Raw genomic sequence first — 26477 nt, 5'->3', positions numbered from 1 at the left:
AGTCGTCATTTCCAAATCTGGTTCTGTGAACGCAAGAAAGACGTATAGAAATGTTACTATATGCAATGGATTAAGAACGGGACGTGGACTGGAAAGGTAAAACAAATGAGAAAGGCAAAATGCTGATTTTTTTAATTAACTGCCACTTACACAGGTTATTCAGTATGAGCACCAGAGACATCGACGAGATGCTGTACAGCGTCAGACTTGCACTTCGCAGCAAAAGTTGGAACCAATTTTTTTCCAGCGTAAATCGGTTGTATATTAACACGTTAGCGAATCTACCAAGTTCCTCTGCCGTATGATAATTACAACACAGACTGGACCTCCGTGAATAGCTGCACTTTAATTGTAACAATCCAGTATTTAGCGTTTTTAAGGAGTATATATATATATATATATATATATATATATATATATACACGTGATGGAAAGACATATTTCTATAGTTGCCTTCTCAGTGCACATTTTGTAAGTGTCCCTAGTGTGTGAATTGGATCGAACAATCGATCAGTGTGACAAGCGTGTGTGGTTGCAGGGCCAGCCAAACCGGCGCACTGGCGTGTGTGACTCCGACGTGTTCCTCATGTCTGCAGGACCAGCGAGGCAGCTCACGCTATGCGGCCAGAACAGTGGACAACACAGTAAGCCTTTAAACACTTTCGATATTTTGTTTTTATGCTTTTGAAAAAGATAATTCATATATTCGTTTGTTGATACATCGTTTTCTGTGTATCCCATCATTAAGAATAATGTTCAGGGATGTGAAAAGAGTCAGTTTATGTATTAAAACACAGAAGCAACCACTGCAAACAAATTTTCTGAAGCACAGTAACTACAAATTATGACTAGCGCTAATTCACTCACGCTGATAAACATGAGAGTTACTTTTAGATTACTTTATTTGTATATGAGGAGGAAAGTAGCTACATTGAAGATAACCACTGTTCCTCTTACGCAGCTCAGCTGCTGTCTTGATCTGCTAAGCATTTCAGTAACATTAATAATTTCAGAAATCACTACAGCTGTCTCTGTACCAGTACTGGAAAAGTTAAAACACATTTTTAATATGAACATTAGTTTTAGGTGGAATTTCCATCCCCGAGTCCTAACGATCTGATAAGGAAGGTACGACTAATAAAATACCATTTCACTTTGTTTTTGAGTACCTGGTGATTCCAGTTTCCTGCTTATTTCTACCAACAACGTGTTACAGGCTTCTGTAGGAGATTATAAAACTCTATTCTGGACTCAAGAGGCTCTGAGCACTATGCGACTTAGCTTCTGAGTTCATCAGTCGCCTAGAACTTAGAACTAATTAAACCTAACTAACCTAAGGACATCACACACATCCATGCCCGAGGCAGGATTCGAACCTGCGACCGGAGTGGTCGCTCGGCTCCAGACTGTAGCGCCTAGAGCCGCACGGCCACTTGGACGCAAGACATGGGGGCATTGTCTACATGGAAACTAATGAAGAGCCGCTCCAGTTGCCTAATTGGAACTTTATTAAGACCACACACGAGCGGTTTCGGCCTTTTCATTAGGCCTTTGTCAAGTATATCTGAAACTTCCGGATATATTATGATGGATACATAAACTGAGGGAAAAAAAATCGCATCACAAAAAATAATTAACGTAGCGTAATGAAATTTCGGAAATACATTTGTCTAAGTAACATGTTTAAGTGATTACCGTCGCAAGATCACAGGTTAATGGTTCAAATGGTTCAAATGGGACTTAACATCTGTGGTCATCAGTCCGCTAGAACTTAGAACTACTTAAACCTAACTAACCTAAGGACATCACACACACCCATGCCCGAGGCAGGATTCGAACCTGCGACCGTAGCAGTCGCGCGGTTCCAGACTGAGCGCCGAGAACCGCGAGACCACCGCGGCCGGCACAGGTTAATGTAAGCGCAAGATAAGCCATTGAAAATCTGAAATGCTGATGCATTAATAACCGGTGTAACCGCCGGAATGTTGAAACTAAGCAAGCAAATGTGCAGCTGCTAATGTACAGCTGCCGGATGACAGTTTGTGGGATGATCTTCCATGCCTGTTGCACTTGGTCGGTCAATATAGGGACGATTAAAGCTGTTTTCTGGATGACTCTGGGGTTGTCGTCCGATGGTGTCCCACATGTGCTCGATTGGAGACAGGTGTAGCGATTAAGCAGTCCAAGGCGACATGTCGGCACTCTCTAGAGCATGTTGGGCTACGACAGCGGTATGTGGGTGAGCGTTATCCTGTTGGAAAAAACCGACTGGAATGCTGTTCATGAATGGCAGCACAGCAGGTCGAATCACCAGACTGACGCACAGATTTGAAGTCTGGGTATGTAGGATAACCATGAGGGTGTCCCTGCTGTCATACGAAATCGCACCCCAGGCAATAACTCCAGGTGTAGGTACAGTGCGTATAGCACGCAGACAAGTTGTTTGCAGTCACTTAACTGCCCTCCTTCTAACCAATACACGGTCATCATTGGCACCCAGGGAAAACTGGCTTTCATTATAAAGCATGAAGGAGCTCGACACTGCCCTCTAATGAGCTCTCATTTGACACCACTGAAATCGCAAATTGCGATAGTTTGGGGTCCGTGGAATGCATCCTATAGGGCGCCTTGGATCTGTCCCTGAAGTAACCTGTTTGCAACAGTTCGTTGTGCCACTGTGGTGCCAATTGCTGTTCAAATTGGTACTACACATGCAGTACGATGCGCCAAAGCCTTACGCCGAACACAATGATATTCCCTCTCAGTAGCGCCACGTGGGCGTCCGGAGACCGGTCTTACTGCGACCGTGCAGAGTCGTGACCACCGTTGCCAGCAATCGATGTACGGTGGCTACATTCCTGCCAAGTCTTTGTGCTGTATCGCTGAAGGAACATCCGGCTTCTCGTAACACTATTACACGATCTCGTTCAAACACAGTGAGGTATTGTTAATGGCGTCTTTGTCGTCTTAAAGGCATTCTTGACTAACGTCAGTTCGCCATGTGAAATCTCAAACGTAACTAACGCCCACGACCGTTACAGCGTGTATTTTAAAGGAAAACTGATTTGCATCCTCATAGTGGCGCTACTAGCGACTGACACGAAATCTGAATAGACTTCATATTTCAGATGTAGAAACACGCCAGCCAATTTCGTTTATGTCGCACAACTCCTTCTTGGTTTGCTATTTTTTCCGCCAGTGTAGATATTCCTTTACATAGCAGTAGAAGAGAGACAATGCTTTGTACATGTAGAGTATAAGTGGAGAAGGGATATACAACTTAACGCGTTATGCTATAGAGAAGCACAGTCAAACGATAAAAACAGTAGAAGTCAAGTGGGTTTTAAAAAATCGCCCCTAATGACGCATGAGAAAAACCGGCGTGTCGTAATTATAAAAACTGTACAATACGATAAATTAAAATTGTTAACATGCATTCGCTTGCTGATGTGTTTTCAGAATGGAGCTGCCTGTGTCTCATATTAAATGCTAAAAGTAATTACTTGGAATTAATTAAACTGTAAAATAGTTGCTACGAACGGGGCGTCCTCGTCTCTGTAACGAGTAAAATTTACGCTCGACATGGACGCCTCGTTCATTGCAACTAGTCGTATTCTACACTTTTAGTTCTGAAACACGTCAGAAATTAACTCTTTTAGCTTAATCATGTTAACAAGTTTAATGTATCCGATTGTACCGTTTTTATAATTACGACAAGTCCATTTTTCGCATGACGTCATTGGGCACGAAATTTTTTAAATCTATTTGACTTTTCCAGTTTTATCCTTTACTGTTAGGATTTAAACTGAAAAAAAATATAATGTAATTTTGAAATCTGTCAAATAACCCTTTTTACCTAAACCATTGGAACAGTCTGAAGGTATTGGATTGTACAGCTTTTTATAGTTAAATCAAGCCCATTTTTCTCAAGATATCATTGGGAGCGATTTTTCTTTAAATCCACTTAACTTCTACCTTTTATCATTTGACGCTGCTTCTTTACAGCATAACGTAAATTGTATATTCTCCCTGTACTTGTACTCTTATTATATAAGCATTGTCTCTTATCTATTATTATTTACAAGAATATCTATATACCATATATTATATATGGCAGTTTCAGATAAACTTGATAATGACTTAATATAAAGGCCCAAACTGGTCGTGTGTGCACTTAATAAAGCTCCAATTAAGCAACCGGAGCGGATTTTCATTAACTGAACGATAGTGGGGTAGTCAGCATGTCCGCCCCGATAGCTGAGTGGTCAGCACAACGGAACGCCGCGCCAGGTGGCCCGGGTTCGATTCCCGGCTGGATGGTGGATTTTTCTCCGCTCAGGGTCTCGGTGTTGTGATGTCCTCGTCATCCTGTTGTGTTGTCTTCCTCATCGGCTCATCCACCGGGGGGGGGGGGGGGGGTGACAGGAAGAGCATCCGGCCACCCCTTCAATTAACTTTGCCAAATCAGACGATATCTTTGCCGACCTTGCGGAGTGCAGGACACAGACACAAGCAAAGAGAGAGAGCGAGTTGCGTAGTCAGCGTCATCCAAATATGGAGAAACTAATATATGGAAATTATTTTTACTTCTGTTTTTGTGGTTGGAAATTTGGCAATTAATCCTAAATTCGCTCTTATAATCAAACACGGATACCTTCAGACAGTAACTAATTGTCACGCAATTGTGATAATCCAAGCCGACCGGTTGGCCGAGAGGTTCTAGGCGCTACAGTCTGGAACCGCGCGACCGCTACGGTCGCAGGTTCGAATCCTGCTTCGGGCATGGATGTGTGTGATGTCCTTAGGTTAGTTAGGTTTAAGTAGTTCTAAGTTCTAGGGGACTGATGACCTCAGAAGTTAAGTCCCATAGTGCTCAAAGCCATTTGAACCATTTTTTGACCATCCAAAAATCCATGAAGAGACTTTCGAAAGTTATGCTTTTATAATATTCTTATTGAACGGTTCACCGAGCGAGGTGACGCAGTGATTAGTACACCGGACTCGCATTCGGCCATCCTGATTTAGGTTTTCCCTGATTTCCCGAAATTCAGGCACATGCCGGGATGGTTCCTTTGAAAGGGCACTGAACAGTTCGTTCCGCGTCCTTCCCTACATCAATGGGACCGATGACGTCGCTGTTTGTTCCCCTCTCCCAAATCATCAAGCAACCAACCAACCATTGAACGGTTCCACAGAGCAATTAATCCTAGCCGTGTAAGAAACATCATAATCATGTTCAACATGGTGACAGCTGTTACCGAGTAAGCTGTAGCTGGCAGTATTGAGTCATAATAGAAATGGAAATGAGCGTTTGGCGTCATTGGCCGGGAGGCCCCTTGCGGAGCTGGTCCGGCCGCCTTGGTGCAGGTCTTATTACATTCGACGCCACATTGGGCAACCTGCCCGCCAGATCGGGATGAAATGATGATGAAGACAGCACAACACCCAGTTCCTGAGCGGAGGAAATCCCCGACCCAGTCGGGAATTGAACCCGGGCCCGCAGGACAGCAATCCGTCACGCTGACCACTCAGCTATCGGGGTGGACAGTCATAATAAAAACAATACATTAAAGGCTGCTTCGAAGTAAAGATACAACTTTGACTTTCTGAGTCACAAAAATGCTTTCGACGACTGATTACTGCTATATGACGTTTCGAAGTGAAGAAATCAGTTTTTTCTAGAAATTTCCATTCGCTAATGAGTTACAGAATCATTTTTTGGACCAGCTCGACTTCAGGATACAATGGCGTGATATGAGAACATCATCTGCTAACATCAGTTACAGAACACCTTCAGAGACCTCCTCGAAAAATTTTGTGTTTTGACAACTATCTCACAGCACATTCATTAATGTCCTTTATCATGTCTAACAATTCTTTAAAAATAGGGGAAATCATGAATATAACATTAGGTCTTCAGGAACTTCTACAAAAGTTTCTAAGATTTACTTCTGTTACAGAAAGTATGAGCTAATTGGGATCACATGTATTGAACAACCTGCCACATCAAATTAAATCTATTGTGAGTGATATAGTAGAGTTTAACAATGAATCAAAGGACTTTTTGGTTTTAAAGGGAATCTTAGACCTTTCCTCTTACAAAATAGTGGCAAGTCCAAGTACTGATGATGAAGGTGGATAGCGATAACGCAACCTTCTCTCCAAAAATAGACCACAAACACTTCAAATGGTTCAAATGGCTCTGAGCACGATGGGACTTAACATCTGAGGTCATCAGTCCCCTAGAACTTAGAACTACTTAAACCTAACTAACCTAAGGACATCACACACATCCATGCCCGAGGCAGGATTCGAACCTGCGACGGTAGCGGTCGCGCGGGTCCAGACTGAAGCGCCTAGAGCCGCTCGGCCACACTGGCCGGCCCACAAAGAGTCAGTAACGTTGGAGGGGAGATGCGTTAATTCATCATCGTGCTCACAGAACCTGTCCCGGACGATGCGAGCTGTATGAACAGTGGCACTGTCGCCTTGGAACACAGCGTCGCCATTGGGGAACAAACAAATTGCTATGGAATGGACCTGATGAGCCAGAGTGGTCAAATAGTCCCTGGCAGTAATGCGACCTAGCAGTGCAGCCATGGGCCTCACGGAATACCGCAATATGGCTGCCGAAACCATAACCGAATTTCTGCCATGTCTCGTTCTTAGGACGTAAACCCATCCAGTAGTTGGGAGCAGTGTGAAAGAAGACTCATCCGACCAAATGACTTCTTTCGATATGCCATAGTCCAGTTTTTATGGCTTCGAAACCACGTTTTCCCGTTACGGGTATTTGTATCACTGACGAGTGATTTTGGAATTCCAGTTGCTCTTCCATTCCCTGCTTATGAAGCCCCCTTCTTGTTCTTTTGGTGGTGGCAGGGCTTGCTAGTTAGACCTCAGTTCTACAGTGATTTTTGCACCTGTCGTCCTCTTATTTTTCGTCACAGTTCTGTTAAATGACCGTCTGTCTCGATCACTCGAAACACACTTTTTCCGCGTGGTGGTTTAGCGGATGTTGTTTTTCCACTTTCCTTGTATGCGGTATAAATCTTCGGTAGGTGGCTCTTGAAGCATAAAACACTTCAGCTACCATGGTTTCGGGAAGCCCCCACCATACGAGCACTAAGAATTTGCCCACATCCTAATTCACTTAGCTCCGACACAAAACTACACAAAACACTGTTACGTCTATGAATGACACGTGCAACGTATTGAGGACAATGCACTGGTGCCGTTCGTGGTCAGATACAACAGCCCATCCTGCAAGCTTGGCTAGCGTCTGCATTTATATCCAAGCTTGCATTTCTTGCGGATGACATCGAAAAAGTACAAAGAAGAGCAGCTCGCTTTGTATTATCGCGAAGTAGGGGAGATAGTGTGATTATTGAGTTTCTCCCGGCGTATTTGATAATCAAAATATCCACGAGTGTACTGCCGGTCTACAGTGTCCAACGGGCACAATATTTCGGCGATCATACATGTCGCCATCATCAGGTGAACTGACGGACTGAGCTCCTGTGAACGTGCCGGCACGGAGATCGTACGCTATGGCTGCTCAGAGGGAACTGGGTTCGGTCGCGGCGGCTCTAGGCGCTTCAGTCTGGAACCGCGCGACCGCTACTGTCGCAGGTTCGAATCCTGCCTCGGGCATGGATGTGTGTGATGTCCTTAGGTTAGTTAGGTTTAAGTAGTTCTAAGTTCTAGGGGACTGAAGACCTCAGATGTAAAGTCCCATAGTGCTCAGAGCCATTTGAACCATGTAAATTTTATAATGTGGTAATTTTTAGACACATGTAAAATACAGCAAGATCCAAATAATTATAAACGGCTAACCTTTAATGTAATAATGTATTATGCTGATTGATAACGCAATATTTGGAATTAACCAGCCACTACCCGACCTCTCAAAATCTCCTCCTTATAATTTCAATGGGGAGTTTAGGCAGCATACTGCATTTTAAAACGCCATTTCCCCTTATGGGCTATACATTATGTATGAATAACCCGAAGAAAAGAAAATCCTATGCCCATTGTTTCAGTGGGCACAGCTACATCCAGTCCAGTGAAGTTGAGAATTTATGGATCGAGGCGAAGTGCACGATATGGACTTGCAGACTTGATGGGCCATTGCCACTTGCAACGGAAGTACTGCATTATGTAAACAGGCTTGTTCCACACAATTCCGATACAAACAGTGCAAAAACCTTGGAACATGGATTTAAACAAAACAGCAGCTTCATGGTTTACATGACTAATTATTTCCATTTCTTTATGTTCAGTGATCATCATGCTTGATTTCTGTTTTCAGTGTACTTTGACGTGGACAGCGTGAGAGACCCAATCAGCATTACTATGAATTTGAGCAGAAGCGACCTGAGCCGAATATGGGAAATTAAGGTTTGTATGCCATACTATGAAATACCGTAGAATGGTCCTCCTTTGTTGTTACTTGTAGTTCATAGCACTTTGTGATCTTTTCTTCTCAAAAATGATACACCATCAATTGTAGCTGATGGATTTTTAGTTACTTGGATACCTGATATGCAGAGGTTCTAATCATGTAATATTTTCATTCCAGCTTTGTGTCTCAACAACCTTTTCTTTAAGGGCACTAAAATATATAAATATTTTTCCGCTGCTTTACACTCACACTCAGTTTTTTTACACCATTTCACTTTCAGCTGACATGACCCAGCCACGACAGTAGGCGCTGACGTAATGTATCATTTTTGCTTGTTCTGGAAATATGCGGGGTGGAGATGAAACCTACAGTCAAATTATTCGAAGTTGCTCATGGATATTAGCTGAGTGGTTTGATATCGGGAACGTATTGTGTGCAACGGCCCGTTATCAGTTTAATGCTGTCGTGTTTGTAATATAATGTCTCTTGGACCGTCACATATTGTACGCATGTGGATATTAATTACACATAAATCAAATACTCGTCACATTGCAGCTTTGTAGTACCTTGCGTACAGAAATAGATAACCAAAATTTAAGAAAAAAGCAGGATGTCTAACGCAACGTCCCTCAAGTAAAATAAATTTTTTTTGTGATTCTGATGCGTTTTGGTAGCCATGACCGAAACCCACAACTATTTTAATTAGTCAAATACAGCTAAAACCTCTGTCTTGAACTGTTGCAGCTCAAAAATTTCTACTAAAACGAATTTATTTCTACAAAGTAATTTACTGAGGTTAGGTTTGTGAACTTTCTTTAGGAAACCATATGAAGGATAATTTTGTGAGAAGGTAATTTTTTCTATTGATGAAGTTATGGTGATCACTTATCATGAAGGACTTACCAAGAGGGTTCAGAACGAAGTAACTGCTTTATTGTTTCACTACTTGAAAAAAAAACAGCAATACGTGGAAAGAGATTCAGTTTTGATTTCAGATGGAAGCGCTAGCCAGAGAAAAGTGTTCCGTAACGTGCTTTCTTTACATGTACTGATTAAAAATCTGAAATGTTCGACCTGATAACCTATCTCTTTCTTGCGAGAAACCATTCTTTTTGAGCAACGATCTGGATTACGTCATAATTTAGAGCACGGATTAGAATACGGAGAAGAATCAAGTCATTGAAGTACCAAGTGACTGTTGTTGTTGTGGTCTTCAGTCCTGAGACTGGTTTGATGCAGCTCTCCATGCTACTCTATCCTGTGCAAGCTTCTTCATCTCCCAGTATCTACTGCAACCTACATCCTTCTGAATCTGCTTAGTGTATTCATCTCTTGGTCTCCCTCTACGATTTTTACCCTCCACACTGCCCTCCAATGCTAAATTTGTGATCCCTTGATGCCTCAAAACATGTCCTACCAACCGATCCCTTCTTCTAGTCAAGTTGTGCCACAAACTTCTCTTCTCCCCAATCCTATTCAATACCACCTCATTAGTTACATGATCTACCCACCTTATCTTCAGCATTCTTCTGTAGCACCACATTTCGAAAGCTTCTATTCTCTTCTTGTCCAAACTAGTTATCGTCCATGTTTCACTTCCATACATGGCTACACTCCATACAAATACTTTCAGAAACGACTTCCTGACACTTAAATCTATACTCGATGTTAACAAATTCCTCTTCTTGAGAAACGCTTTCCTTGCCATTGCCAGTCTACATTTTATATCCTCTCTACTTCGACCATCATCGGTTATTTTACTCCCTAAATAGCAAAACTCCTTTACTACTTTAAGTGTCTCATTTCCTAATCTAATTCCCTCAGCATCACCCGACTTAATTTGACTACATTCCATTATCCTCGTTATACTTTTGTTGATGTTCATCTTATATCCTCCTTTCAAGACACTGTCCATTCCGTTCAACTGCTCTTCCAAGTCCTTTGCTGTCTCTGACAGAATTACAATGTCATCGGCGAACCTCAAAGTTTTTACTTCTTCTCCATGAATTTTAATACCTACTCCGAATTTTTCTTTTGTTTCCTTTACTGCTTGCTCAATATACAGATTGAATAACATCGGGGAGAGGCTACAACCCTGTCTTACTCCTTTCCCAACCACTGCTTCCCTTTCATGCCCCTCGACTCTTATCACTGCCATCTGGTTTCTGTACAAACTGTAAATAGCCTTTCGCTCCCTGTATTTTACCCCTGCCATCTTCAGAATTTGAAAGAGAGTATTCCAGTTAACATTGTCAAAAGCTTTCTCTAAGTCTACAAATGCTAGAAACGTAGGTTTGCCTTTTCTTAATCTTTCTTCTAAGATAAGTCGTAAGGTCAGTATTGCCTCACGTGTTCCAACATTTCTACGGAATCCAAACTGATCTTCCCCGAGGTCGGCTTCTACCAGTTTTTCCATTCGTCTGTAAAGAATTCGCGTTAGTATTTTGCAGCTGTGACTTATTAAACTGATAGTTCGGTAATTTTCACATCTGTCAACACCTGCTTTCTTTGGGATTGGAATTATTGTATTCTTTTTGAAGTCTGAGGGTATTTCGCCTGTGTCATACATCGTGCTCAGCAGATGGTAGAGTTTTGTCATGACTGGCTCTCCCGAGGCCATCAGTAGTTCAAATGGAATGTTGTCTACTCCCGGGGCCTTGTTTCGACTCAGGTCTTTCAGTGCTCTGTCAAACTCTTCACGCAGTATCTTATCTCCCATTTCGTCTTCATCTACATCCTCTTCCATTTCCATAATATTGTCCTCAAGTACATCGCCCTTGTACAAACCCTCTATATACTCCTTCCACCTTTCTGCCTTCCCTTCTTTGCTTAGAACTGGGTTGCCATCTGAGCTCTTGATATTCATACAAGTGGTTCTCTTCTCTCCAAAGGTCTCTTTAATTTTCCTGTAGGCAGTATCTATCTTACCCCTAGTGAGACAAGCCTCTACATCCTTACATTTGTCCTCTAGCCATCCCTGCTTAGCCATTTTGCACTTCCTGTCGATATCATTTTTGAGACGTTTGTATTCCTTTTTGCCTGCTTCATTTATTGCATTTTTATATTTTCTCCTTTCATCGATTAAATTCAATATTTCTTCTGTTACCCAAGGATTTCTATTAGCCCTCGTCTTTTTACCTACTTGATCCTCTGCTGCCTTCACTACTTCATCCCTCAGAGCTACCCATTCTTCTTCTACTGTATTTCTTTCCCCCATTCCTGTCAATTGTTCCCTTATGCTCTCCCTGAAACTCTCTACAACCTCTGGTTCTTTTAGTTTATCCAGGTCCCATCTCCTTAAATTCCCACCTTTTTGCAGTTTCTTCAGTTTCAATATGCAGTTCATAACCAATAGATTGTGGTCAGAATCCACATCTGCCCCAGGAAATGTCTTACAATTTAAAACCTGGTTCCTAAATCTCTGTCTTACCATTATATAATCTATCTGATACCTTTTAGTATCTCCAGGATTCTTCCAGGTATACAACCTTCTTTTATGATTCTTGAACCAAGTGTTGGCTATGATTAAGTTATGCTCTGTGCAAAATTCTACAAGGCGGCTTCCTCTTTCATTCCTTGCCCCCAATCCATTCACCTACTATGTTTCCTTCTCTCCCTTTTCCTACTGACGAATTCCAGTCACCCATAACTATTAAATTTTCGTCTCCCTTCACTACCTGAATAATTTCTTTTATCTCGTCATACATTTCATCTATTTCTTCATCATCTGCAGAGGTAGTTGGCATATAAACTTGTACTACTGTAGTAGGCATGGGCTTTGTGTCTATCTTGGCCACAATAATGCGTTCACTATGCTGGAAAGAAAACTGATGAACTAGTTCCACGAATGTATGAAATTACGATATTCATTAGCTACTACATTTTCGTCTAGGACATTTACACAGCTCTTTGCATACTGTTGCGCACTGAAGCGTTTGAGAGAAGACGTAACAATTTTAAAAAAATCGACTTTTCAAAAATATTTTCATTTTGTAGCGCACATCTTTCTGAAGAGTGTGTTTTTTTTAAACATGTATGTTTGGGAAATGTAAGACATGTTATTAGGTCTTAAGTATGCCAAAGTGCACTGCCCACAGCATTATTTATCGCACGTCACTGTATTTCAAACGTATATGTTTTGTAATGGAAGCCATCAAGCCTATATTGAGGACATAGGAAATTAAAACGTCCTGTGATGCCTCTCCCGCTCCCAGTCGGCCAGTTAAATTAGTAAACGTTGCTTCATTACTAAAGAACACATGTTGGAAAAACGTAAGGTCGTCTCTTAGTTGCTGAATGGCAAGCCGATAAAATTCTGTACGATGTTAGAAATCACTGTCACCGAGTGCCTGATGTAGTGACAAATGATAGGGATGGAAATTCTGTTGATGCAGGATGCGAATGAGACTCGTCTGGATAATTAAATGCTTTAACCGATTTTCTTACCATTGCCTCTATGATTTGAAGGGCAGTGATCTTCAAAAACAACCACTGTTGGCTGTTAATATCAATAGTAGGCTACCCATGACTGGTGTGGTTTCTAGATTTGATTACGTTTATTTTGTCACTGTTAGATAAAACGAAATAGGCCCTTCAAATAATGCAGCTAATGTAACGCCAAAGAAGCGAGATACTTTTGGCACAAATGATCATATTTATATACCTCATTTACATAAATAATACGACAAAACATAATTCACGAAGTACCAATATCAAATGCCTGTTAGGCCTACTACAAGCAAAAAATTTTATGATAGTAAATAGTTTCACATTTCATTCATACGCTCCAGTCTCTCAAGCATAAGATCGAATAGTAGTAGTACGAAATTTTTATATAAATTTGGAATCGTAATATTCTTTCGTATAATTTGTGTGATATCCCCGTTTCTTCTTCTTCGTCGTTCTAATAACCAATCTTGTTATCGCTAACTCTGTAACTATTCCTACTATTGTAAAAACTTATTCTCCGGAAAATTCACGAGCCCTGCCGGAATCACAGGTTCAGTTATCCCGCGCTTATTCGCTACTTAGACGTTACTACGTGTTCGTAAACGCGTTTTCGCGCTATTCCCAGAATAGACCGTAAAGCGGCCACTAATCGGGTACTGTACGACGGGTAGTGTAGCGATCTGGCAAACATTATTTTTTGTCAAAATTTAATTTTCTTGGATGCAAGGAGAAGATAATATGTAATCTTTCCTATATGTTATTCATGTTATTTGTTTATTTCCACTCTGAAACCATGGATTTCGCTGATTATAACAACGTTGATCATTCGCATACCCAATCAACCACATGAACAAACACCGATTGGCATTCCCCGGTTCGGTTTTGTTCAGCTCAGCTCTTATAGTTCAGTCCCTTGTGTCTGCGGGAAAGTTTTTTATATCTATTTGCGACCGTAATTCCCCTGGCAGAGACATCACCTACACTATGCATGCATTCAAAAACCAGCTTATGATTTGTTCAGAAATCAACTTAGAATATGTTAAAAAATGTTCAAAATCCATATGAATAATCGATAGTAGGCCAGCGTGTGCTGGATTCTAGGTGCTTTGTGACACAAGGTTTTTTTCAGCTGGATTCTAGGTGCTTTGTGACACAAGGCTTTTTTCAACGGTATGAATTTGGTGTCCCCTGAAATACCCCAACTTGCACCCCTCCCCCCCCCCCCCTCCCTCTCCTGTCCACAGATCCGGGCCTGATATCGATGCACAAGACCGTGCATTTTTTTAGAATTTCGGAAGCTACCATTGTCCTTTGCATAATCTAATTTGTAACAAAACGGCGTATGTGATTTCGTGACTGTACGAGATAGCATCAAGAATCAAGAATTTTACTCACCATAGATCATTTTACAGTGATATTGGCTTCGTCATACAGGATGTACTAGTACATACAGAATAATAAAATACACAAGTGTCAGTGCATTAGAGAATACATTTCAAGCATGGCAGTGTACCAAATTACACCAGGATAGCTTCTAAAAGTTAATGCAATAAGCTATACTATAATATAATATACTATTGAATTGTTTATTGCATACACTATGTAATTACACACAATTAACCACAGCACACAATAATATGTTTAACTACAGACAACTTTTAAATGCTAATATCCTCCTCAGGCATCTCAAAGAATTCTTTAATGTCATAGAATGGATGATCTGACAGCCATCTGTACCACTTATTTAAAAAAAAATTATATCCATAGACTGAACATAAATTGGCATTTTGAGAGGGTTAATTTTGTGGGAATTTCCTGTTCTTGCTAATCTGTGGCGTGGTATGTCTAAATTACCCTTAACCATGGTGTTGTTGTCATGTATTTCCCCTCTGGCAATAAACTCTGAAATATTGTTTTTGATATAGAGTACAGACACATAGATGTATAAATTTATAATTGTGAGTTTTCTGAGTCTGGAAAAAAGAGGACGACAGTGCTCCCTATGGCCTCTTTTACATATTATGCGCAAGACTTGTGTTACATCTAGTTTTACCTAAAGGGGAGTAGCTCTATATATTATCTACATTTGTTGTAAATTAACCTTGTCCTCGAGTTTGCTAACACCTATATTAATCTCGGAAAGTTGCGGGAAACTAATAAATTTTACCACAGGTTTTTCTGTTGCCTTAATAGAAATCTCACTTTGTGTATTTACTTCAGTTCATATTGGGAATTAGCAACTTTTTTGTTCAACAGACTAAAAGATAATCATTGATCTTAATTCAAAGTTATTTGTTCACTATCCCATAATACACTGCACTAGTTAAAATGCAGCGGCATTGTGAATGCCGTTCTTGAACATGGTATGAACTAGTAGACAAGGAGCTGGAAATTGCCCTGACTACTGTCAAATAATTGGCAGCTGCTGAAGGTTGTTGCATTGTAAGAGCTCCCAAGAGTCATGTAACCCTGGTACTGGTAGCATATGTATCTCAATTACTATCCACTCCTGTGGATCCTGTATCCTCTGCAGAACGTATGGGATGTGTCATTACTCATCCACTTGACTGTGGGTGGCATTTCAATGGTAGATCTAGGCGTCCTGTACTGGGTGGATGGGAACCGTGGAGGACTCAGGGTGTTGCACCAATCCCCCCCCCCCCCCCTAACTTTGAGGTGCTGTCTTTCACAGAAACTGAAACTGAGCCAATAGGACTCATTTCACCTGTTTTGGGGGAATCTGTTTTGTCTGGTGTCAAGAGGAGGCAAACGCAAAAGGGTAGGGATCTGTTAATTGTCATCAATTCAACCGTATGGTGAAAGATGGTACCCCTTAGGGAAATGGCAGCAAGGGACAGGAAAGGTCACCAGGTGCATTCAGTGTGTATGACTGGGGGCCCTCACTCAACAGGTTGAAGAGGCTACTTTGGCAAACATTGAGGGAACAGGATGCAACCAAATGCAGATTGTGAAACACGTTGGAACAAATTATGCTATGTCGTTGGGCCCCATAGGTCATACTTGGGTCATTCCACTGACTGGCAGAGAAGGTTGAGAAGAATAACCTGGCACATAGAGTTTCAATGAAGCTTACAATTATCAGCATTATCCCCAGAATAATTGTGGCTCTATGGTTCTGAGTTGAGTGGAAGGACTGAACCAGAGACTTTGAAGGTTCTATGGCAAGCTAGGCTGTGACTTCCTGAATTTGTGCCATAGGTATGAGAACTCTAGGGTCCCCTAAATTGGTCAGGTGTGCACTACACACCAGAAGCTGCTACTCACATAGCTGACTGTGTGTGGGATCCATGTACAGGTGTTTTTAGATTAGGCAACTCACCATCCAATCCAGATAATGACAGCTGAAGGGAAGAAGATCAAAAGAAATACCTCCAAGAGGTGAGAGTATTAAAATCCTAATGGTTAACTGCCAATGCATTCACAAGAAAGTGGCAGAGTTTGAAGCACTCCTGAAAAGCAGTGAAGCTCACATAATACTGGGCTCAGAAAGCTGGTTAAAACCTGAAATTGATAGTAGTGACAATTTTTGAGGAAATTTAAGTGTATAAGAAAAAGATAGGCAAATGGGAAGTAGAGGTAGTGTATTTACCACAGCAAACAAGAAACTCAGATCCACAGAGATAGAAATTGAAGCTGTGTGTGAGATTGTTTGGGCAAGACTCAGTGTGAGGGGCAGTTATAGGATAATAAGTGGACTCATCTCCCAATGTAACTAAAAACTTTAGAGAAGACTTCAGGTAATTTGGTAACAAACCAATTTCAGAATCACAATTCAAAGTCAAACTTTATTTTGTAAAATTAAAATAGCTCTGCATTACACATCAAATTTGGCATTTCATGATGTCTGCTATGAATTTATTAACAGAATTTTGTAAGGTGCATAAATTAAGATTTTAAATTATATTTTGTCCTTGATATTTATCAACATGAACTCAAAGTTAGGCCCACCTATTTCATAATATGGTCCACCCGTGTGACGAATGCTAGAGTCACAATTGGTGCAAAGACTGGCAACTTGCTTTAAATGTTAAAAAATGTAAAATTGTGTACTTCACAAAATGGAAAAATGTAGTATCCTATGACTGTAATGTCAATTAGTAACTGCTGGAATCGGCCAACTCACACAAATACCTGGTTGTAACACTTTGTGGGGATATGAAGTGAAATGATGACACAGGCTCAGTTATGGATAAAGTAGTTGGCAGACTTCAGTTTATTTGTAGAAAGCTGAGGAAGTGCAGTCAGTCTACATAGGATCTTGCTCACAGAACACTCACATGACCAGTTCTAGAACATTTCTCAAATGGGTTGGATCCATACCAAATTGGATTAACAGGGATACTGAACATATACAGAGAAGGGAAGCATGAATGGTCACAGTTTTGTATGATCCCTGGTAGAGTGTTATCAAGGTGCTGAAGAAACTGAGCTGGTGGATTCTTGAAGATATGAGTAAACTAATCTGAGAAAGTCTTCTAACAAAATTTAAAGAACTGGCTTTAAATGGTGACTTTAGGAATATACTGTAATCCTCTACATATCACTCACACAGCGATTGTGAGGACAAGATCAGAATAATTGCAGCATGCACAGAGGCACTGAAACAATCATTCTTTCCGTGCTCCATATGTGAATGGAATGGGAAGAAACCATAGTAATTGATACATAGTAATTGGTAAAGTGGGATGTACCCACTGCCATGCACTTCATGATGATTTTGCAGATTATAGATGTAGATGTAGATTCAATTACACATGTAAAATTGTTGGAGCTATATGGAAGGCTATAGAGTAGCATTACTGACATCATATCATTGTTTATTTCAACATCCATTGCTTGCAACTTATGCACAGCATCGAGGAATTTAGTAAAATGTGTCAGGTTATTACTAGATTGCATTTTGGGAACTGTGAGGCTTTTGCACACTATTGCTTTGTGAGCATGTCTTTTTGTATGTGTAGGAAGATTCGAGTTTAAGCCATACCAGACATTATGTAGTGCAGTTCTGTACTTTCTTCAGGTCAGTGGGATTGATGGATAAAATCAAGCCTGCTTTTCCTTTTCTGTCTGCTCCTAGCTAAGCTTCCTATATAGCTTGTGCAACTGTGAGCAGCTCATATATATATCCCCATCTGTTGTTTTTGGTGAGTAGTGCTTCAATTTGTATTTTCCATGTGTTGTAGTTATCAAATGAGAGCATTTCTACTCCATCTCCATGTATCAGTCATATGCTCTATATGCGTCATGTTAATCCTTTGAGGCACAGAGCATAAAACCACTGCATTTGATTAAAGTAAATCAATTACACAATAAGGAAATGAAATAGCGAGTTACTAATTTTTTTTACATTTGCATAGAAGTTGGGAGGTGGCTTCATTTGAAGCTGTTGCAGCAAATCTTAGCAAGATCCACAATATATAAAACATGCACAACATGCCCTACATATACTCAAATATGCAGCTAATTATGGAAAGGAATGAAATGTTTCCTGTTAGAGGACAAGCATAGGCCTACATCACATGTTTTACGACTTCATCTGGATCTATAAGGGGTCTTTTTCATACTATAGTATGCACAATGTTTTGGAGGCCCAAAGTATGGTGCGTATTATGATTCCACTTTTCTCTTTTTCCATGGGGACCTATGGCTGAATCTCTAAGGGAATTGTGTACTACATAATGGATCCGATAAATCTCTCAATTTTCTAATACCTACTAAATCAGTTATGACATTCCTTCTGAGTTCATTGAGTCATAAACTCCTACCAATGTTGCACAGTGTGTACAAAATAAATGAATTCACAACAGATACATCAACAAAATACCAAAACAATCTTATCCAGGATCTTTTTGCTTTGCTGTCAGTTGCCTAGAATGATCATCACATCAACTTTGTCAACGCATTCCATATTCACATAATATGCCTTAGCAATGTTAGGGCATCAGCCATGTCAATGCATCCCATATTCACACAATATGCCTTAGCAATGTTAGGACAAGCAATTTGCTTTATGCTACCATCAGCACCCTTTCTGCTTACAACAGAAATGTCACCTAGAGAAATGATGGTAGATAAAACCATTACAGTTCCTTTTCCCTTCCATTTTATACAGGTTACTCCATCATTCCTGACTAATCAATCAGAGTCCCCTTTACTGAGCTCTTTCTCACGCTCCAGTTGTGGCAAACCTTTGCGATCATGCTTGACAATACCACAACTTGGCATCTCATGTTGTGTTAGCTTTTCTACTTATGTCAAACTTGTGATGTAGTTATCAAAAAGTGTATGGTAACAATTCACTTCCAGACCCTCACACAAATCAAATATAACTCTTTGTCCTAAATTAACCTCAGCCGAATCTTTCTTTCCCAGTGTAAACTTGAAACCCATAAACAATTTCTAATTTAGCAGCTCAAAGCCATACCTTATATCCTCTTTTGAGGGGTTTCTTGGACATGTACTGCTTGTTAAATAATTCTATCATTGAATTTCACCATGCTTAATTATTGGTCAATATGTCAAGCATTGGTCTTATAAAGCTTATTGCAATTAGGAGAATCCCTTCTTGGCATCATTGAAATGAATATGTGATAGTAGTCATACACATCTATTTAGGGTCATGAGTGAACTTACATAATTGTGCCTTAGCACTTCATAACAAGAACAACAGTCATAGTAACTATGAGGTTGTTTTAATCCCATGAAAGAATTTATTGGTTGAAAAACTAACATTTCATCTTTGGTTAGAGGTTAAGTGGTTTGGCTTTCTGATTGGTGTATGAGTTAGTTTGAAACACTAAATCTTCAATCAAATTATCACAGAAAATCACTGAAAAGAAACTATGTGGTGTCATGTGTTACCTTCATCTTTCAATTTGCACTTTACAACAAGACACTTTATACCACCACTAAAAATTTGACTCCATGTGTTAGTGGCAAGAGAAGATAAAGGCACATCATAATCACTACTAAAACTATCATTATCATTGTCATCATAAACACTTTCACTCTCAGAAATTATTAGGACTCCCAGGAGTTTAAATGGGAGGCTTCTTAATGCCACTTTCTTCAACAATAATGTGCACAACAGAATCAGGATTGGCATCAAGGTCACTTTCATCACTCTCTAATTCAGGTTCAGATGTAACTTCATCCAAAATTTCTAATATTCCTTTCTCATACAGCATTTTCCTAGACGTTGTGTTCTGGGGAGGAAAAAATATAGCTTAGGTCTGGACACACATAATCAAGCACAGTGGCCCCAAATGACGCCACAGTAGTTTTGCACATATTGTGCTAACTACATATTTTGTTTCGTATATTAACATAGTACACATCATATCTACGACATTTCAAAATATATATACATATATATCTAAGACCATTCGTTGTATATGCACAAGAAATGTTTTGCATGAGTGAATTGAACAGCAGGGAACACAACTTAAGTAAATACTAGCATTAGAAACTGTCTTATACCAAAGAAGCAGGCTCTGGTCCTATTTACAAAAATTCCTGCAATGACAGCACTATGTAGGTTTGAGAGCAGGTGGATTCAGTTGAAGCCACAATGTCACTTGGCTGAAAAAAAAGAGGCTAGGTGGACTGAAACAGAGCCACTATGTCTCAGAGGGTTAAGTGACTTATCAGTTTCCAAACTTTTAAGCTTATGGATGTAAATTTTCATCTAATTGAGAAATGTTTTTGCTGATCACATTACCTGGGCCCATAACCTATAGGGAAGTGGTTTGACCATACAGGCATTACATTTAAGCACAGAAAAACCTCATTCACAACTCAATATTCAGAGAATAACACAAAACTACTAACAGTTGATTTGGAAACATACACATAGCAACATCTGTAGAAACCATATGTATTACATGCCGGTAACATTTAAATTTCTACAGAATAGGTTAGACTGTTGAGAGTGAGAAAAAATTGCTTCCAATTGAGTGGGAATGATACAAGATACTGGGAATGATACAAGGTAAAGATGACTAGAAAGTGACAAGAGACTATTATCATGTTAAGAAAATGAAAATAAAGATATCCTCTTATCTCTCTCTTGACGTGAAGCAATTTTTCTTTCCCTGCAGGTTCTTGTATATTATTTTTGTGTTCCCCAACCTCAGTTTCATGGAGAAGTTTGTACTTAAAACTAATATTCAAGTCTATTTTAAAGATTTCAGCCCTGTTCCAGCTGATCCTGTTTCAGCAGCTGATCACTATTCTCTTGAGATACTAATAGTTTTCAGTTTCCTTTTGAAAAAGACATTAAAATTATATGTTGTGCTGCAAAGAACTAAAATGAATTGTTAATTAATTTTGCCATTGAAGTGAGATAGTAAGGGAAAAACTAAGTCACAGAAAAGTAGTGTATTTTTGTACTATTTGTAATACTATTCATGAGTTTCTTATAATACATACAAATATAACAGCAAAATATTAGACAATTCTATGAAATGCAACTTCCATTGAAAGAAAAGCAGTAGAAGTGATAGTAAATGAATTGTTTGATAGTGTAGGTGTCCCAGATTGTTTTCAACCAGAGGGCTCCAGCTGGATGTTTGCAGTACCACCAGGGAGAAACTGGTAAGGTTTCATCGCAAGCATCTACATACTTGCATATTTTTAACTATTTTCCACAAGTTAAGTCATAGAGAAATGTGTGTTACTAAATTATCTACAGTTCTGCTGGATCCAGTATTCAGAATTTGTCAAATGGTAGTGTAGTGTCAAAGCTTCTTGTTGTAGACCAATTCCGTTACAGGTTACAGTGGATGAATGATTATATTACTATTTAGATCAGTTTCTCGCCTTTGTACAGAGTCAGTGTAGTGGAACAGAGAACTGAGTCACAGCAGTAATTTCAGACTATTGTTTCCAGTTTAAAGGCATGGAATCTATATTGCAACTTACAGTTCAACTGACTGCAATGCAAATTTGATCAAATCAAATGTTGTCGTTACATTTTCTAACACATTATTTCTAACACTATGAGATACCATAAATCAACAACTGACATTTCATGGTAATCTGTCTATAATGTCTACTGTGAGTAGCCATTAACCATATTGATTTCACCGTTCTACATAAACCAGGAAAATTCTTTTTTTAAAAAATGAATAACTTTTTTTGTGAATATCTGTAATACAAGGTGAGAGTGAAGTGGAAAAAGGTGTGAAGAACAATATGCAAAAATACAATCCTCAAACCACACACAGGATGCACAACATGATGCGAAATATAGCTATAGAGCATGTTCTACTTCATTCTTAGGAAAAGTATTACAAACAGTGACCTTTTGACAAAGGAGAATATTTTTTGACTACTTTGGAGACAGCATGTTGCCAGGTCATAAAATGCATAAAAGCAGGCCAATCCAGTTTAAATGAGAAATCACATCAATGTGAGATAAATGTTATAGATTTTAGGCCTAAAACAGAAAACTAACTGAAAGTTTGAATAATAATCTATAGATTTAAAATGAGACCACTGACGATGATTAGAGGTGGAGTCATTAAAAACCATATTTAATTTGCAAATCTGGTAAACAGCAACAAGGCTTCTAATTTGAAGAAATGTCAGCCATTTATTGCACAAGTAATGTGTGGTTGTCCCTAGTAATACTGCACATATGGACACTTCAGAGGTGGTAAATTCCATTTTTCTTAAAATTGTGTATGCTCCAAAGAGCCTCATAAATATGCTCTATGTTACTTAGGATGTGAAATTGACCTGACCACTTTGTATACTGATTTGTTTGCTGAAAGGTATTCATCAACGTGTGAAATTCCAAGCACTGTGTCATTGATATTTTGTAGGAACAATTCATCACTCATTGGACCAGCATAAAGAGGATTTCATCTCTTATGCAAGCTGATTAAGAGAAATGGGAAATTGAAAAAAATTAAATATTTTTATGGAAAAAATGTGTTAAGTAAATTTATTTGTGTCATATAATAGTCAAAAAGTCCACCTGCTTAGCTGAGTGGTAACGTGCTTGCCTCCCATGCAGTGGGCCTGGGTTTGAGTCCTGGATGGGTTGGAGATTTTCTCCACTTGTGGACTGGTTGTTGTGGTGTTCTAATCATCATTTCATTCTCATCACTGTCACACAAGTCACCCAGTATGGCATCAACTGAAATAAGACTTGCACTGGGTGGCCGAACTTCCCTGGATGGGGCCTCCTGGCTAACAATGCCACATGATCATTTCATTTAACAGTCAAAAACATGCAATTTAAGACTATATTAAGTGAATTTATTTCTAGAAGATGACATCTTGCAGGTGAGCTCCACTTTTGTGAAAACATTCGAGCAGTCTCTTGGATAAATTGTACATTTCAACAGGAATTTTGGCAATTGCTTCTTGGATCTTAGCTCTCAATTCTTCTGTTATAGCAGGTTAATTATGATACAGTTTGCATTTAAGGTGACCTCAAAAGAAAAAATTTCATGCTGATAGATCAGGAGATCCAGGAGGCCATGGAATGACATTGTGGTGCTGATGAGGTCGACACCAGCATCGATATGCGTTCGTCTTTGGACTCTGAGCTTTGGTGTAACAAACCCGAACTTCCCCCTCACTGGGTCACGTCGAGGTCACCAGTGAGGGGGAAGTTCGGGTTGGTTACACCAAACAACACCCATTTTGCAGTAGTTCATTTACTCATCTAAACACATGCAAGGCTCACAAAGAACTGAACATGGCAGAACAGCCCAAAGACAATGTTCAGAGTCTAAAGAGGATGCTCAGAATCCAAAGACAAACGCATCTCGATGCTGGTGTCGACCTCATCAGTGCCACAACACTATCTCTTGAAATTATATGGTTTCCAAATAACTGGCTTACAACAGCCATCAGTATTTATGCTGTGTGACATTGATCCAACTTGCTGAAACCAGAAATTTGTGCCTAGTAATGGAAATGTTGTTTTTTAACAAATCCTCAGATGGAGAGTGGTTTCATCTGACATCCACATGTTGTTAACAAACTCATTTTCATTGTTTATCTTTTCAACCATTAGTTCTCAGAATTGTCATTGTATTAGGTGGATCATTGCATTTCAGTTCCTGGACAACTGTCAACTTGAATGGATGGTAATGAAAGTCCTGTACCAATATTCTTCAAACACTTGAACTATATAACTGTAAAGATGATGCCTTTTGATGAAGTGAACAGTGTGGACTTCTTATGACAGTGTCTCAGATGGCTTTGATATTGTCTGTGGTGTATGAACAGTTTACACCCAGTCAAAAGGTTTCTTTTTTTGTTGTTGAACATGTATCCTCAAAATTATGTATCCACAAGTTTATAGTTTACTCCATGTGCTGATGGAACATGATTAGGTGATTAGGGCTTCTTAAATTGTAATGATGGCAAATTCTCTACATGCAGCCTCCACATTGTAACTGTTTTTTGGGGTGGAAAAAAAACTGGTGGCAAATGCATCTTGTGCAGCACCCCAAAAGTCTATGTCAACTAAATGGCTGATTTCTATATATTACTCAGCATTAAGGGCAGAAACTGGTTAATCTACTAAAAACATACAGTAGGGATATTTGTGTAGAAGATATCACCAGGTACGGCAGCAAAAGTGAAAATACTATTGGCCGAAAATTCATTGACAAAACAAAATGTGGCTTTAAATCTGAGGTATTGGATACAGGTTTCTCTGACCATCACGCAATTAAATTGACTTTAAGGAAATCTCATGAGAAAAGTGACAACAGGAGGTATATTGAGAGAAGATTAATTAATGATAAAAGCATTAGGGTCTTTCATCTCATGTTAAAAATGTAAATTGGAACATGGAAACCAATAGTTCTGTAGATATAAAATTCATCAAGTTCTTGTCAAATTATAAATACTGCTATGACATTTCATTGGCTCTGAAGAGAATGAAAATAGACAAAAAATCAAATTCATGGATAACAAGTGAAATCAGAGTCTCAGAAAGTCTTAATATGCTGTATAAGTGTGCAAAGAAAAGTACTTCCTTGAAACCATATATACAGTTTTATAGGAAAAAGCACAGGGAAGCTATAGTTGCTGCAGAAAAGAAGCGCAATGAATCATATATCAAAAGGGTAACAACAAAATGAAATCAGTGTGGAAAGTTTATTAATAATCATATAGGCAAACACTAATATATTTAATGATCATTATATTAATGTAGCCCAAAACATAATCACAACTAAATATAATCACAGTCAAAGGTAATAACTCCAATAAATGAAAGGACAATGTACCTGTATCCCATAACATCCAAAGACATACAAATGACTATTAGTAAACTAAAGAGTAAAATGACCGGCGGATTTGATGTTATCCCTGACAAAATTATTATATATAGTAATGATAATTTTGTCACTCAACTTGTGGACATAATCAATGACTCCTTTGAAACTGGTGTGTTTCCAAGTAAACTTAAGCAGTCAACAGTAACACCAGTTTATAAAAGTGGTAACAAGTTTGACATTAAAAATTTCAGGCCACTATCATTATTATCTGTGTTTTCTAAAATAATTGAAAGAGAAATGTATGACAGATTGCTATATGCAAATCTACACAAACAGCCCTCTTCAATTTCCTAAATATTGTTTACAAAGTTATTAAGGACAAGGAACTGATCTGTGGGTTGTTTTTTGACCATTCTAAAGCGTTTTCTCTCATAAATCATAATCTTTTACTGTTAAAACTATATAATTATGGTGTCTGTGGTATTTCCTATGAGTGGTTCAAGTAATATTTAACTGATAGGAAACAAAGAGTGCAAATCTCTCAGGATGTTAACATAAAAGGGTTAATTGGGAGGTGCCCCAGGCCTCAGTATTGAGACCATTGTTATTATTGGTTTTTATTAATGATCTACCACAACAGTTTTCAACAGCAGATACTATATTACTTGCTGATGGTACCAGCTTCATTATAAAAGGAAAGAATAATTATGAGGTGCAGCAAAATCTTGACAGAACAGCGAAGTGGCAGAAAAATGGTTTAAAGATAACTGTCTAGTTGTCAATGACAACAGAACTGTATGGATGAACTTCAACCATATAACGAACAAAAACAGAATCAATGTAAAATTCACATTATCAAATAGCCAAATTCAGCAAAAGTATCACACAAAATTTTTAGGATTATGGGTGGATGAGTATCTAAGATGGGAAAGACATTTAGAATTGCTTAGCAAAAAAATTAAGCAAGTACTATTACATATTAAGAATGTTTAAAAATTGCTGCAATACTGAAATAGGGTTAAGTATTTGTTATGCATACATGCATACTCTACTGAGGTATGGTATAGTATTGTGGGGAAATACCTATTTGGTCAAACAGTCTTTTAAGCTTAAAAGAAAGTTGTAAGGTTAATAAGTGATTTTGCTTACAGAGCATCATGTAGAGGTAACTTCAAGTAATTAAAAATCATGACCTAACCATTTATATTTATATTTGAAAGTATTGCTTCATTAAAAACCATCAAGTATCAGCTTCGAATAGTGAGATCCACAATTATCTAACAAGGAACAGGGATGATTATCATAGGGATGTTCACAGAAAATCAATATATCAGAAACAATGCTGTTTACAAACT

At 39.0% G+C, this 26477-nt stretch overlaps 1 protein-coding gene across 1 annotated transcript in view; it reads left to right on the top strand.

Moving 5' to 3' along the window:
• LOC126148472 (uncharacterized) overlaps positions 1-26477 on the top strand; it is a 222676-nt gene that overhangs the window by 154849 nt on the left and 41350 nt on the right. Inside the window, exons 5-7 of the mRNA XM_049915759.1 lie at positions 539-644; positions 8312-8400; positions 21403-21469. Of these exons, the coding sequence (XP_049771716.1) occupies positions 539-644; positions 8312-8400; positions 21403-21469 (262 nt within the window). The remainder of the gene's footprint in view (positions 1-538; positions 645-8311; positions 8401-21402; positions 21470-26477) is intronic.

This window comes from Schistocerca cancellata, chromosome 2, assembly GCF_023864275.1.
Source record: "Schistocerca cancellata isolate TAMUIC-IGC-003103 chromosome 2, iqSchCanc2.1, whole genome shotgun sequence".
Classification (NCBI taxonomy): Eukaryota; Metazoa; Arthropoda; class Insecta; order Orthoptera; family Acrididae; genus Schistocerca; species Schistocerca cancellata.
Note: the sequence above shows the minus strand (reverse complement) of the source record. Positions and strands in the feature narration are given on the sequence as shown.